This window comes from Corvus hawaiiensis, chromosome 4 (assembly GCF_020740725.1).
Source record: "Corvus hawaiiensis isolate bCorHaw1 chromosome 4, bCorHaw1.pri.cur, whole genome shotgun sequence".
NCBI lineage: Eukaryota > Metazoa > Chordata > Aves > Passeriformes > Corvidae > Corvus > Corvus hawaiiensis.
This window is the reverse complement of record NC_063216.1, coordinates 53,298,928-53,315,395: the sequence shown is the minus strand read 5'-3', so window position 1 is coordinate 53,315,395 and position 16,468 is coordinate 53,298,928. Positions and strand designations below refer to the sequence as shown.

The 16,468-nt window shown below is 38.8% G+C and overlaps 1 protein-coding gene across 1 annotated transcript in view; it reads left to right on the top strand.

The window, feature by feature from the left end:
* Window positions 1-2,927: 2,927 nt before the first annotated feature.
* The window catches only part of BMT2 (base methyltransferase of 25S rRNA 2 homolog), a 36,217-nt gene continuing 22,676 nt past the window's right edge, over window positions 2,928-16,468 (top strand). The window contains exons 1-2 of the mRNA XM_048301276.1: window positions 2,928-3,102; window positions 15,134-15,275. Coding sequence (XP_048157233.1) covers window positions 2,952-3,102; window positions 15,134-15,275 — 293 coding nt within the window. The 5' untranslated portion in view covers window positions 2,928-2,951. The remainder of the gene's footprint in view (window positions 3,103-15,133; window positions 15,276-16,468) is intronic.

The following is a 16,468-nucleotide window of genomic DNA, read 5'->3' as shown; positions in this document are numbered from 1 at the left end:
TATTCCAGAAATGTCAAAAGAAACTAGTCTAGTCTGCCCTAAATTGGCTTTTTAAATTAATTTATTTATTTAGAAAGTAACTAATACATAGAGGATCATTCATCCATTTTCTACATTCAAGGTAGTAAGTCCAGCTGCTCAAAACTGTTCTTTCCCAGAGAGTGAAACTCCATCACCCCTATCAGGACACGAATAGTTTATTGCTTTTATCCCCTTGGAGTCAGTGCAGGCATCCTTACTGCTCATTCTGTTCTTATGCCTTGGGGACAAATAGATTTATGTTCATCCTAATTTGTTCCTTGAGTCTTCCTGTACTGTGTTCAAGAAATGTATAGATCACACATGTTTTATCTCTACCTTGACAGAGCACTGGGACATCAGTTCCATCAGGCCTTAGAGAAACAGCCCTGCTTTAATTGCCCACTCCGTAGCCCATTGATATCTCCATGGAGCGCTCTGGGGAAACACCTCCTTCAATCATTTTGCATTTGAAGCCTATCACTGGGACCCCACTGCCATCACATATCCTGTGGAAAATACCTGTGTGTCCTGTGTGTATAATGCCTCTTCCTCAAGTATTCTTTAATTTTTGTCTCTGGAAAGACTTGACATCTGATAAATGCTCTCTACTTGCTTATTGAAACTAAACTTCTATGTTGCTTCACTGTGATAAAACTACCTTGTATTTAAAACCACTTTGCCAGTTTTAGAAAGAAATCCTGAGAACTGAAAAGAACAGTTATAATTCAAATAGTAACTTATTATTCTGAGAGATTTCACGTAAGTGTAATTTCCCCCCAGTTTTCCAATTCTAAAATTATATTTCCAGTTTTCCAAATGACAGACACACTCATATTTTGACTGTGTAACCTACACTTCTAAGTCTGGAGGCTCATGACTGGGAGTGTTGATGCCACAGCAGTATTTGTCAGGCATCCTCCAAATGCCTCCATCTCTCTTCTGTCACTATGATACTCCTACTCTTCTGAGATGCCTCCCTCGGTGCTCTCCTAGTATAATGCCACACAGAAGACTGGCTCGTGCTTTTCCTCCTCAGTCTGTGCTTCCCCAAATCCTACACAATGTGAAAATGTAAAGAATATTAACCACCATGTAGGCTCCCTGTTGACTGAAATGTTCCTAGTAATTATCACTGTAATCTCTTTTTACACCATCTTAATCCTTCTTAGGTGGACTTGCATATAAAACTAGGAATAAAAATATTTCAGAAAGCTATAATTAACCCCAGCATCAAGTTTTAGTTCTAATTCAGTTTTAACTTTCTGAACTAGTTTGGTGAATATGGAATACAAAAATCCATACTAGAAGATGACTCTTGGATATTTTCCAAGTCAAAGTAAAATTAATAGACACTGGTATATTTTTTTCATTAACACATGGCCAGTTATTTGAGTTTCAGAACTTAAAGGAAAATGTTAACTAAAGGAAAAACTCCATCACTACACTGGACTTTTCTTTCTTAATGCTGATGTCAGTAGCAAAACTTTAAATTCTCCTTCCATTATTCTCCTGTATTTTGAGGGAAAAAACCCCACCCAACAAAACAAAATGGAAATACTCTGACAATAAAATACATGATAACACATTAACATAGTGATGAAAGATGCAAATACAAAGAAATTGTTTAAACACTCTCTGAAAAATACCAGCACAGAAAATGTTGGACCTTTGAGCATTATGTGGGCACTTCAAGGTGATGGGTGAGATCAGTATTTGCCTACCTCACTCAGAGTGGTGAAAAAGGGATGACTTTGCAGTCAGTAACAATGAAAACCTTTTCTTTGGACATTAAAGTTTTGCCTTGATAATTGCACCTTCAAAAGAATTTTATCAGAAAAGCAGAATACCATCATGTTCTGTTAATAGCTGTAACTTTTTTTCTTACAGGACCACCATGGTTATGATAAGAACCTGTTATACACCCCACCGCACAAACTTGTGTGTCACTGACTTCTCATCAGGATGAAATCTCAACCCTACCCCACTGTTAGATTTGTCACAGATTTAATTGTAGCCGCAATTACTGCCTTAATGTTTTTTAACATCTTCAGAGAAGACAATTAGCGGCTTTTGGCCAAGACAAACAAGCAGCTTCATGGCATATTTCCCTGCCATGATCTCGTAAGGAATGGTTTTGTATGTCCCGTTTCGAACAGTTACTAGCAGTGAGAACTGAAGTACTTTGGGATTTGGGGAAAGGCTGAGGCTGGGCACAGAGAGCTGCCGACAAAAGTGCCCGCTGTAAGGGGCAGCTTTGCTGGCTGCAGGTGTTGCTCCTGCTCCGGCAGTGCATTTCTACCCAAATAAATGCCAGAAGCGTAGCTCTGCAGAGAAACGGGCCCAGCAGCTTCATGAAGACATAAAAAAGCCTGTACAAAACTGTGCTCTTCAAGTGCCCGCGCCCACACCACGGGCACCAAGCCGCCCAGGCTTGCTCGAGTGTGTTCTGAATTCAGGTTTTTCTCGCAAGGTCGTTTGTAGGCGGGGAATGGGTTTTGTCACCCTGCGCCAGACGGACTCACAGCCAGATTTCTTACGGGGGTCTCTTGGGAAGGCCGTGAACTGGGGGTAATGCAGAGAAGCTACAGGGGAAGTCGCACCGCCCCGGACACTTGGTGTGTTTTCCGCCTCCCTGTTTTGCTAAGCATCGCGGAGTGACCCGCTCCAGATGTGCGGCGTCGGGAGTTTTGTCGGAAGAAACCCGTCCCAGAGCGGCGGGGCGCGGCCAGCGCGGTGCCTGCGGACAAGGGAGCGCCGGGAGCGCCGGGAGCGCCGGGCTGCGGGGCGCGGCCATGGAGCGGCCGCGCGGACTCCAGGTCCCGGCGCGCCGTGCGGCGGGGGCGGGCGCGCGCATGCCCGCCCGGCGCAGCCCCGGCACAGCGCGCGCCTCCCCCTGGGCCGGGCGGTGCGCGGCGAGCAGCGGGAACACCATGGAGGCCGCTCCGCAGCCCCGGCCCCGGCCCGGCGGGGCCGCCGCCGCCCCGGCGCCACCCCCGGAGCAGGAGCGGAAGCTGGAGCAGGAGAAGCTGTCGGGGGTGGTAAAGAGCGTCCACCGGCGGCTGCGCAAGAAGTACCGGGAAGGTAACGCGGGGGAGGGGGCCGCCCCGGCCGGGCCGCCCCGCTGCCCTCGCCGGAGGCGGATCGGGGTGTCCCCCGCGGGCGGGGGGCGGCGGGCCGGCCCGGCGCCCCCGGCCGCTGCCGAGGGGGTGTGTCGGGGGAGGGCGGCCGGGAGCAGCGCCGCGCTCGCTTCCTGCTCCTCCCCGGGAGACCGGGTTCGCCGCTGCCGTCGGCTGCCCGCAGCCCCGCCGAAGGCGCCCGATCGGGTCTGCGGGGTTGTGCCGCTTTCCTGGAGCTGTTGGCAGCGGAGCCCCCTTCCTGGCTGAGGAGGGAGCTTCCCGGTCGTATAGCAGTGTCTTCCAAACTGAGGATCGGCAACCGTGAGGACAGTAGATGATGAATGCCAAAAGAGATTGAATGGTGATCTGGAAAGGCACAGGTCTTTGTGAATTATATGTGCCTCTTGTCTTTTAGTCGTAGTGCAGTAGTTCAGGCAGGAGCACTGACTGAAGGGGTTGGGGTAAAGCTGTTGTAAAACAAATTACTTGTAGTCTTCGAAAAATCTACTTGGTATTAATGCCCTTATGCAAGGTTTTTATGGGTGGTATTGGAATGCTTTAAAGCCTCCCTGAAATGCTAGCACAGGTTACAGAAAATTAATCCATCCCTCCATTCAGTGAGCTCACTTCCAGAAGAGCACACATAAAATGGGACCTCTTCCTCTTGTAGGCACAAGTTCTTGCCTCCCCTCTGTGTTTGCATATGACACTTCTGTTAAAGAAACAAGGTCATATTGCCTTCTGGACTCCCAAAATCTCCCCTGGAGCCAGCTCGTGGGATTTGGGCACAAATACCTACTTATCTAGATACTGATCAAAAGTCGCTGTTTATTTTGGCCTTGGTGAGGCAAAACTTAAGGGAGGATCTCGCTTCTTCATTCAAATGTTGGGAGAATGAACATAGTATACTTAAACATTCAAATCCTGGCAAAGGAGTCCAGCTTTTAGCACTACATGTTTCTGTGTTATTTCAGAGTGCCAAGAGATTAAGACAGACAAGGACTGGCATTGTTAACTTTTTTTTTAAAGTGAGCAATCTCTGTAACAACTGATTTTTTTTAGATGAGAGCCTAAATTAGGTGGAAGTTTTTGTGAGCCTACTTCTTAGCAAAAAGCAAGTTCATGCTCAAGGGTAAATTGTGTGTAGCTGGTTAAGTGAAAGAACCAACAACATTTTCATTTACTTCATGTGACCTGTAAATCATGAGTTAGTGAAAACTTTACACTGATTTTTCTGGTCACTCCGAATTAGCAACATGATATGTCATTTCACTGAGAGAGTTAAAACCAAACAATTCGTCACATCTATGCAACGAGAAGAGCTCCACCCATTACCTTCTCATCTGATAGTAGGTGGTCCTTACAGGTTACTAGTGCTTAGTAGCCAGTAGTACTTCATGTTAGGTTCTTTCAGGTTAAGAATTTTAGTTTTGGAGTCTTTCCTATCTACATCTGCCTTTGCTTCTAAAGGCAGACTTGAGAATCTCCTTCTTAAATGCCTTTAATGTCATTCTGAAATTGTAATACTGGGACACGCTTGATCTCTGAAAGGTCTTTTCTTGGAATTTTTTTTTCTAATGCTTGTGACACTGACTGGCAAGTATCTTACCCTGACAAAATTAAATGTGACAGTTTGTTGAATAGAAGTAAAAAAATCAATAAATCGTCTGTAATTTTGCTGTACAATTTGAATTACGACTTGAGTATGGAAAAGCAAAGAGGAAAAATCCCCTCATCCTTGCTTAGGTGTTTATGGCTTTTCACACAGGGAAAGCCTCTTAACCCCACAATTCAGTGCACTCACCTCCATACAAAGCAGAAACATTATTCTGCAATCTTGTATTATCTTTTTTTCCTCTTTTCTTTTTGTACTCTTCCTCCTCTTATGCTTTACTAGAGTTCTATGAAGCTAGTTTCCATTTTGTCTAAATAAGCAAACAGTACTAGAATTGCTGTTGAGTGGACTTCAGTGCTTTGTCTGTAGAAGCTAAAGTAGAATCCCATATTGATTTTGTTGGGAGATTAAAAATCATGTTCAGTATCCTGAGAGCTATATGATTATTTTGCACAGGGTAGATAAGTCTAAGAAAGCTCTTGGTATTGTATTATGATCCTAAGTTACTGTCTTCTGTTAGAAGTGTTGAAAGGAAATAGATGCGTCCTTGAGACACTGAGATGTGTGTTGATAGCTTTTATTTGGACATGATTTTAATAAGGGGATTTCTTTGCCAATTCATTTGCCTTGCTGACATTATCAAGATTTGTGTTTTAATGGGCAGTTGTAACAGGCAAGCCAGTATATTATCTGAGTTGCTTATAACTGCACCATTGTTATAATTTCATTCCGTTTTCTGCAATTGTTCCCCTCTTTTTTAAAGATGAGCCAGTGAAAAAGTGACAGTGTGCTCCAAAATTGCAAGCTAACATGTTTTTGAAGAAGTTGCATACTTGTCAGAAGTGCAAGAGCAGTATTTCTTAACTAGGGAAGCATTGCAGCAAATTTTTTGCAGTTACTAGGGAATTACTAGAATAAAGTTTAGAAGTTCAGTCAGCATCATGTCATGTAAAGGGTTTGATTTAGATTTTTTTTTTTCCTAGTGAAAAACTGTAATTCTGGAAATTGGTCAAAGCTGAACTTTGGCTTATTTTTTAATTTCTGCACTTTATGCTTGTGAGTATGGTGCATGGATTTTATATGTAGTTCTGTACTGTGTCTCATGTCATGTCATAGCCCCATGCCATTCATGACCATCATTTACCTTCTTTTAAATTATGCAGCTGAAATACGTTTAAGTTTGCACTGAAGTGCATTTTTTTGTTCAACAATTTTAGGTTTTTTGCTGTGTGACTAGTAGTTATCTTTTCTATTGTTTGTGTATTACTAGTACGACTTATAGTGGGAATATTTAAATTTTCTTCTCCTTTTTTATTTCCTTTTTTCCTTCTGTGTTTCCTTGTCTTCCACTTCCCTTCTCTTACCATCTCTGTTGTCAATAAGAATAAAGGGGAGCATGTAATCATAAATGCCATGGCAGATTTGGTATTTTGAAATTGTAGGCTGCTTTTTTTTTTTACTGTGGGTCCTACAGTAGTATTCTATGTGATATTTTGAAATTATTTAATGAAGTTTAGCATATGAGTGTAGGTTTTAAATCAGTGATTGGTCCTTGTCCACACTGAGAGAATGTCTGAGCTAAATCAACTATTCATTAAGAAGTTGTTTCAGGCTACTTTTAGGCAGTGGTTGAGAAAGACAGTACCTATATAGTGGTTCCTAAAAATAGACATAATTCCTGAGGTTACCCTATAAACTTTCTCATCATGAAGAAAACTTTTAAGTGAGAATTACTCTGAGATTGTAACATGTTCACTTAGGGGTGTCTCTCATTAGTGTAAAGCTCATGGAGTTTTTTAGTTTTACTCTTGCTTCCTGTTCAGATGGATTAGTTTAATGTTAATTATTTTACACACCACAGTAAAATCCAAAAGCTGAAATTGCTCTCAAGTAGTGAGTTATTCACTAATGAGAAATTTCAGGGTGGTTCTCGATGTTTGACACAAGCACTTAGAAAGTACAGAAATTACAGTTTTTCATGATGTTTGAATTTCTGTTACTACATGGAGATAGGGGTAAAACAATGCTTGATTTAGTCAGTTGCTGTTGGTTCTGTTGCTTGGTACCACAGGTGACCCCAAATTTTACAGAGCTTTCCTCTATGCATCTTTTGGGCACTTGCAGCCATGGGCTGGAGCGTGTTGTATGGCTTGTATATATGCATGAATGTTTCATATACTGCATGTAGGCTGATGTGTGCCAAGCCTGACAGACAGACTTGTAAAAGCAGATTTAGTGGTTCCTAAGGACCTCCGCGAGATCTACTGAACAATCTGCTATGTGATGTATGTTTGTTTCTTTCTAACTGCTTGTAGTAACCAAATAAGTTTAATTTTTACTGGGATAAAAATCCCTTCCCCTGATACAGGGGCTGTATTTTCTTTCGGTTTTTCTTTCAGTTTTTCTTTCAGTTTTTCTTTCAGTTGTTTATTACCTTTGTAGTCATGCAGAGCTGTATTTATCAAGTAAACATTTTCTCTGTAGCATGACCCTCAGTTATAGATGGTTTTGTATATAGTCTGAAAGACGATCTACTTTTCTCTCAAAATCCTGTAATGAGTACAAGTGGAAAAAGTTGCTGAGGTATCTGAAAAGGTATTTTATGAAATGTTTTCCTGTATGTTCACTAAAACAGTTAATTTCTCCTAATATATGCCTGCTAATGCTGTTGAGGCTTAGAGAATCACACTGAATTGGGTTTTGTCCTGTTACTAGTTACCATATCACAGAAGCTAACAGTGGCAGTTTGATTCCTTCAAAGAAAGATTTGTTGAAACTTCTAAGAAATTGAGAACAACTTTTTTAAAGGTTTTTCAGAAAATTAGGAGAAATTTACAGGACCCTGCCTGATGATAATAAGTAAATCAAGTAGGTAAGTGGTTTAGACGTTTAGACAGAAGGGTTGTTTTGAACTCAGTTCCTTCATGGTCTCTTCGTCTCATGTTTTTCATGAAAAACCGTGAGAGAGCTTAAGTTCTTCCTGATGTGAAACAGGAAACATTTTGAAATGGTGTCATTTTTCACAGGACAGGAAAAACTTTGTCATTGAACTCTACACGATAAGTTAACAGTTGTGACTCCTTCTTATTAAATGTAACTGGTTTACAGTGGAAATAAACCTAAGTTTTCAAGATATTAATTTGTGTTTTACCACTTGCATTAATTACTTGGAAGAGGAAGACATTTTATAATACTCACTGCTGAATTTTCAAGAAAAAAACTAAATTTTATTAAATTAAAATGAAAATTGATGCTAGTTTATTACATGAGGTTTAAGGTAGCATTGCCCTTACAGTTTGCACACCACAGTTTTGCAACAAGGCTTTCATTAGAAATCGCCCAAGATTTTACATTTGGGGAATTTAATTACTGCTATCATTTATTTAACCCATAAATTTGAAAACACACTGGCTACAGCATGGGCTTGCACTCACTGGACAAACAGGTGTACGTCACCTTCCCTGTTCCTTTGTTGCCCCGGCAGGGACAATGGTGTTCCCATTACAGGGTCAGCATAATAAAATCTGTACCTATGCATCAGCTGCTTCTAAGTTTTGCTCCTGCATTTTCAAAAATTACCAAAATTAGTAGTTTCCATTAACACACTCATCTCTGTGTTGGTTGTGTTAAGGTGCAGCACGTAGTCCATCCCAGAAAGTCAGGTTTGGGAAAGAGGAGGGGAGTGAAGTTTCCAGTAGAGTAGATCCAACACCTGGGGGCAGTAATTGCTTAAACTATCACATACATGCTGTTTGTGTGACAGCCATCAGAGATTTATAGCAGATGATCAGAGACACAAATCTTCAGAGGGATCTAAGCTGACCCCCAGTAGATACTGAAATATCAGTGAATTGGGCCCTCACAGTCTGTTTCATATTAACAGATGGATAGGAAACTTACCTAAGGTCAGATGTAGAATCCACATTTGGTCAAATGAATCCTTTCTATGTAAGTTGAAGGGAGGAACATTGATACTGAGATAGAGAAAATTAGATTCTTGCACTTGATTTTTTAAAAAATATTTTGTTCTGAAATAGTTCAGGTAATTCTTAAGTGTGAAGCAAATACAAGTCAGACATGAGAAGGAAAATACTAACTGATTGCTTGAACTTTGTCCAAGTTGAAGTTCATGTTCTGTATATAGACATGTAAAATTGGAAAACAGAGAAGCCAAAAATACCTAATGTCTTTTGCAAGGAATGCTGAATATGCTTTTAGTAAGACAGATGTTCAGTAAGTTTATCTTGTATACAATGAAAATGACGAGTATCATAATATTTGCTGATACTCCTCAGGTAATTAATTTTTCTTATCATTGCCACAGCATCCATACATTAGTAGTACTGCTAAATTTCAACTGACACAGTAAATGAGGAAATTTTGGCAGATACTTGTAGGAATTCGATTCCAGCTTTGGCCTAGTGAACAGTGTAGGACTGCTTTCCTCATTTACTGTTTAGCGTGTTAGAGAAGCTAGTTTACTGTTTCCAGCAAGTGAGAAGTGATCTTAAGAGACTCAAAATGAGACAGATTGCTTTCATTCTGCAGTGCATTGCCATCAACAAGCAAAAGAAACCCCAAGAATCTTGCTAGGCACTGCTATGGCCAGCAGCCAGTCATCTGAAGTTACCCAGCATTGCCATGGACACTCGTTAGTTGTGGGGATAGGTTTCCTTTTTACCATGAGCAATATTTATTAATTTTTATTGAGGTAGTGTTGGTATTAATAGCTATTGTGCAAATATTAACATGTCAGTTTTGCTTTTGTCTTTTGTTGTTAGTCAATGTATTGAGGTTATTTTCTCTTCTACCAGAGCTATCAAAGTTCTGGTAGAGGAGAAAATAGGAAGGCGATGTGTTGTTAAATGAAAGTATTGAAAAGGGAGTGGATTGAATTTGGTTTATTACATTACTAAGTTATATCAGTATGTAGGTAACCAAGACTATTTTTTTATCATTATTATTTTTTATTTCCTTTTTTTGGAGGAAGTTGTTGCTTAAGACCTGCACTGCATGTGCCTGAAGACTTAAACGCGCAGTGTCAGTGTCAGTTAACTTTTGCTATGCAAGGTCGTGGTTGGTGATGGATGAAGTATTTTGTACTTAGTTTTGAGATTGTCAGAGATGACTGCACTGTTTTTCCAAAGAGTACCAATGAAGTTATGGAAAATAGTAATTACAAATCTCTTCTTGTGGGTGCAGATAGTACTTTTGTAACTCTCCGTGACAACTATTGTGTTGCTTGATAAAACAGAATTATTCAAATCAGTTGTTTTAGGTTTCATCCCATTCTGAAATGAAAAATACTGCCTTTAGCAGAACTGAGCTCTATTTCTTTTATATTACAGAAGGTTGTGTTTTCTTGAAATACCAGCTGACATGATTTGTTCAGAAGTTGAAGAAAAATTGCATACTTAATTTTTTTTGTTTATTTTATAAGCATACCTTAAATAATAGTTGAATTTAACACTCTACAAATAAATGTCTTTTTAATTTTTTTTTTTAATGGGATGGAAGAAAGCTAGATGGTTTTTTTCTTAATAATAGACTTCATGGAGAGAAGAATTATGGTGTAGGTTTGTCCCACCAAGAATGGCAAACCTGGTCTTTTCAGGCTGTTCTGGGAACCTCTGGTAAGAACTTGTAAATAAATGTGGAACAAGGGGAGTTCTAACTAATTTTGTATGATTCTTCTCTATTACAAATGTTTTCAGTTGTTGAAACTTACAGCTAACATTTGGTCTCTATTGCTGTTATCCACAATTAAAATTATCTTGTAATTAGGATCATTTAAAAATAACTTGTACATGCCTGACCTGTTCTCTCTGTGACAGTACTCAGCAACTGCTGATTACTCTGTGGTTGAGTTCAGGGTTATGACTTGGCTATTCTGTGGGCAGTATTGATGTGGGTGGAAATTATTTAGAGAGATTCATCTGTTCTAGGTAAGTAGTATTGGATTTTTGTTACTGTAAAGTCTGTGTTACGAAGAACAAGTTGGTCAGATATTTGTTCACTGACAGAATTATAGGAAGCAGTGGGCTTTGGCCTTTTTTGTTTTTAAAGGAATAGTTAATTTTCTAGGTGAAGAGTATTTATTTTATTTATTTTCTAGATAATTCTGAATAAAGTAGAACAAACATTAAATAACTTTAAAGTAGCATGAATATAGTGGTTTGAGAGGTGTGGGAAACTCCTGTTATGAGCTAGTTTTGCCAGTCACACTTTTCAGCTGGACAGTGGCATAACTGGCTCCTTGATGGAGATCTCAGGCCTATGAAGATCTCTGAACGTTCAGCACTCAAAAGAGGTTGTAAATTGTATAAAAGGTAATCTGTAAGCGCAGAGTAGGAGTGTTTAGTGCCTTCAACTTTATGTTACGGTATGGGCATGAGTATGTGAGATTAAAAGTTTAATACACAAAATCAAATATTAACTTTAGGATGTGATCAAAGATTAAAGACTTTTTTTTTTGTATTCTATTAGATTAGCCTGCCACAAATTGCTGTTTAATTTACAGTGTTACTGATTGCTTAACAGAAGACTTTATGTATCTTATTTCTCTAGTAACTACTAGTTCTGTCGTGAAACCTTCCTGCATATTTTACTGCCTTTTTGGTTACATAAGCAAAAATTTATTGATTCATAAATAAATGTTTAGTACAGAGTTAATGCCATATTTGCACCTGGATTATAATGTGTTGCTTGAAAAATTAGTACACAATGGATTATAATGTATTGATTAAAAAAAAATACATAACTTTTCTGTGTTCTGGATATCTGATGTTTGAAATTGAATGCTACAAGACTTACTGTAGTCACTATCTCAAAATCTCAACAGATAGGAAGGACTGTTTGCATTTTCAACTCAGTATTGGAGCATGATTCTGGATTTAAAGTTCCTATATCTAGTGTGCCTGTTTGTGTCTTCTCAAAGCTCACTGTGTTAAAGTATGGGGGAGAAAAAACCACAACAAAACAATTCACTTCCATGCTATTTGCTCAAAGGAAATTAGACCCCAGACACTTTGAAAGTGCCAGTGCCTTAACATGACCCATTATCTGCAGTTGTTTGGAGCTTGTGTTCATGAAAGGGTAGAGAAATGGGCATCATATCAAAATCAGTATTGACAGTGGGTCAACAGCAGATGCTTAGACAGGAATAAATGAAAAATGCTGCTGGAGTATCACTTGTGTGCTTGCTTACCATTATGTCTTTCAGTGATTTTGTGGTCTAGGAGCTCCTAAGTTAGATATCTCATCTTTGAATATGGAGTTTGTCATGGATTTTCTTCCCACAGTTTGCCCAGCTGCACAAACTTCATGAACTTTAAGCTTAGTTACACATTTTATGAGGAAATAACTTTTTTTTTTTTCTTTTAAGATGCTTTTTCTGAATGCCTCATTTTCTTGAAACAGCCAGAAGTTGTTCCACATTTACCTTCCGTCAGTTGTGATCTTGTGGAAGTTTGTCCTCTCCTTGTTTCATGTGCTTTCTTCCATCCTCTATTTCAGTGTTCCTCATACAAGAGCAGGGCTGTATCTGTCTCATGTAGACAATTTCTGTATCTCTGTATTGGTAAATGAAAATAAACCAGAAGTGCTCACAGAATTGACTTAATATAGGATGTGTGACAGAACTACTTTGTGACGAATTTTTCACTTTTATTCTGCATCTCTCTCTTCGTGGTCTATATAATTCAATTTTATTTTCTTGTCAGCTCAGAGCCAAGAAGCTGTTGCTGTTATAGGCAGCTCTGTTGTAACCCAAAGTTCATGTCCCAGCATGCTGGTAGTCAGCTCTGGGTCTGTTGCTGTATATTTCAATTTAAGATCCCTTATCTGTGGATGCTTTTAACCCTCATCTGACTTCCAGGGAGAGGTGCAAATCTATGCCTTGTTCAGAAGGAAATCAGAGCAACTGCTATGAGAGCAGTATTCAGTGTTAGAAGGCATCACTACTTTTCTGTTACTAAGGGTAGGCTAGTTAAGAACATCTGGTCTTTGCATATTTCTTCTTTCCCATCTGTCTTATTTCTTAAGTTTTAAGGAAAAGGGGTATTTGGAAATAGAATAATTGCTTCAGGATAGACCAGATGAAGTAGTGAAATAAAAGAACAGTAATGAACTTCGGATTTTGTATTTGTGATATTTTCCTTCAATAAGTGTTCATTCATTTACTTTCCACCTTTCTAATTGGCCATGTATTCAAACAAATCTTTAGCAATTGCAAGTGTTCAAAGCATTACACAGTTGTCTGGAGCGTGCAGTAAGATTCAGAGTATTGTGTCAGAGAAACTATGACACTTTATCTAAGTTGCACGAGAATTAATTTGCTATTGAGAATCACTTCAAACTTTGCTAGTGCTTTCTGGCTTGGTGCTGTATAGGTTCTGCACTTTGATACAAGAAATACAGATTGATAGGAGTTGTGTTTGTGTACCCCCTGTGCTGGTAGGCCACTGTTGATGCCATTTTCTGCTCTCTTTTATCAGTGGGTTATGTTATGTTCTGCATGTTGGTTTCTACAGAAGGCTCTCCTGAAAGCTCTGGAAAAGTGCCCCACAGGTTTTAGCAGGAGCCTCTCTGGGGACTTGCCTGAAACTTGGATGTTTTCTCTGCCATGGTGGTCAGCTGATGACCTTGCTGGTACCACTTCTTATAAAGCACACCTCTCTGAACTTGGATCATTTGGAAAATAATGAGGGATGCCATTCAGTATTATACCCTTTTTTTTGTCCAGTGTAACTTTCTCATATATGCTTGTTGAATAGCAAGTAGAATACATGATTTCTTGCACAGCTTCCTCATTTTGATAACATTAAATTGTGGCCACTCCCTTCCCTTCCATCTCAACTGCCATCTCACACAAGGGAGTATAAACACCTAATTTTACACATGACTCACTTTGATGATTGTACAAGTGTACTAGATGCTTATTTCTGAAAATTGCTATGACATCCCTAAACCAAACCTAAGTAGGGAGTAACCTGGATGGTTGATTTAAATCTTTTAAGTATACTTCTATACTTGTCCATCAGGGCCAGTCTTTCTGTAAGCGGAGGATAAATGAGGTGAGGATTGTTGCTGCTTTGCACAGGAGGGAAAAAATAAAAAGGTTGTCACTGGAAAAAAATCCTTGATTTACTGCTAATTAAGACAAAGTACATCAAAGAAATTGCTGTAAGTGTGTTAGAAACAGAAATCTCTTTCTAGTCTGAGGACAGGTCATACTGTAAGCTACTTTCAGGCTTTTAACAGACATTAATTGTTAGCTTATGGCTGATATACTTTTAAAGTATTTCCTTCTAATACAAAGATGCTACAAGATGGAACCATGTTGTGATAAGTGTGTTGTTTGTCCGAGTTGAAGCTTAAAATATAGCTGTGTTCTTGAAAACTTTTTTTAGCTGTATTAGCTTGTAAGTTCAAAATTGGTACCTATTTTTTATTCTGCAGATTGACATATATTCTAAATGTGTGCACGCATTTGTGATTAAGAAACACAAAAGAAATTAATGAACATCGTATCAGGAAAGCATCTTTCTTAGGCAGAAATATTCTTTCAGTAAGGTACACCAAGGGTTTGCATGCTGTATAGGAATTGGGGCTAGCCATGACTAGCATTTATCTTGTTTTTGTTTAGCAGTACATTATGTAAAGCAGGCTAGGAGAAGTGGATACTTAGGAGCAAATAAGGAAAATAATTATGTTTACTTACTTTGAAGTGCCAGAACTTAAACCTGCAAGACTTCTTTTCAGCAAGGTGAGGAGCAGGGAAATAAATCTGTCCCTAGAGATCAGCAGAGGTGTTTGTCTGAGATTTCCTTATCATAGTTGGTTGATTCTTCAGTACTATCCCCTAGAAGCTAATTTACTGAGATTGGCTAGATTAGACAGCAGTCAGTGAGGGTTTGAATTCCTTTTTCTTTTCCCATGTACCCAAGGAAACCTATATTCTGGGTTAAACTTTCATGGCTTTTTCATGCAATGTCATCCACAGGATTTGCCATGGATGTGAACACTAGCAGAAACCTTTAAATCTTTCATTTCTGAAATGTTTGTCATGTTAATGTTCATGCACAGAAACCTGAAAGCAAATCTTCCCAGGGATTTTAATTTCACAGAACAAACTGAACAAAATCTGTATACTGATATTTCTCGTTTCTCAAGTACCTGATAGCCCCTTCCTGCTTCAAAACTTGGATTTCTGTGTTTATGGCTAGAGAAAGGGGAACTTGTTTTTGTTATGTGCATGTAAAGTAATCTCTTGGTGCATTATGTAACTTTTTAACTGGATGGGGATTTTGCCATGGAGATAATGAGAGACTTTGTATCTGATGTGCAATTTTTTTGTTTTGTTATGTTTTGTTTTGTTTAGTGGGAGACTTTGATAAGATCTGGCGTGAGCACTGTGAGGATGAGGAAACTCTGTGTGAATATGCTGTGGCAATGAAAAACCTTGCAGATAATCACTGGGCAAAAACTTGTGAAGGGGAAGGCCGAATTGAATGGTGTTGCAGGTAAATAATGTATTTGAAACACGCAATTGCATGCTTCTACTTGCAATTATTTATAATACAAAGCTTAAGTGTTTTTTACTTTTTGCCACATTTAACATTTGTCCTATAGCATGTTAATAATTTATTGCTTTCTTAAAGAAGTACCTTCTTAGTGTTCCAGCTTACTAAGGAAATAGCTTATGAAGTGTTTTTTTATTAGGTGATCATTTTTTGAAGTATTTTCAACAAACAATTTTTTTTTCCTCAAATACTGAAGCTGTTTGCAAATAAACCTATGAAGTAATTTTCCATGGTTTTGAACCTAAGCTGGGTAAATGCAGTGAGTGTAACTCAAGTTTAATTTTCAGGGGTTTAGTTTGATTTGTACATATAATAGTGTTTGATCTCTAAATGCAAATCTCTGGTATTTAATTCTTAATCTCCTGTGACAGGCTTTAACCACTGTGAAACTTGTTTTAAATGTATTGAAAACTCTAAAATTCCTATTAGTCATAAACATCTAGTTTTTCTTGGGCTATCTGAACTGTAAAGTCATGAAATGAGGAGCTAAACTATTTGAATCCTTGAGGAAAATAAATACTAAAAAGAGGAGAAATGTTGGTCATTCAATTCCTGGACATAGTTGGCATCCAAGACATACTATAGAATTTGTACAGCAGAATAAAACAAAATGCTGTTGAGATTTAAATGGGAAGAGGGTGTATCAATGGTCTTGCCATGACTTCAGAAAACCAAAAAGTGATCTTGTGTGCCAGTTTGTAGGTCCTGCAGGTGAGTGTTTCGAAGTGCTGACAAAAGACAGCAAAGAACAGTAGATGTGGTATTGTTAAATTTAAATTCTCTTGAGCCCATAAAACCAAAAAGAGAAGAGGAAATTGACTGTGAAGCAGTTGATCTTGGTGGCAGCTTGAGCTATTCTGTGGCTTCTGGAAATGGAGCAAGTAATAACAAGCTGGGGTTTTTTCCCTAGCATAAACTCTTAAATATTTGAAAGCCATTCCTTTACTTACCAATGTTTTATCCTTTAGCTCAGAAAAAATCCATCATATGTAAGTGTTTCTTTATAGACGCCTTTCTGGACATGCTTTGTGTGTCTTTGTCGCAATTACATGAGCAGTGACTCAGTTATAGAGAACTAAGCCCAAAAATGGACAGAGCATTTCAATGGCTTTGTCAGGGATAAATAAAATAAA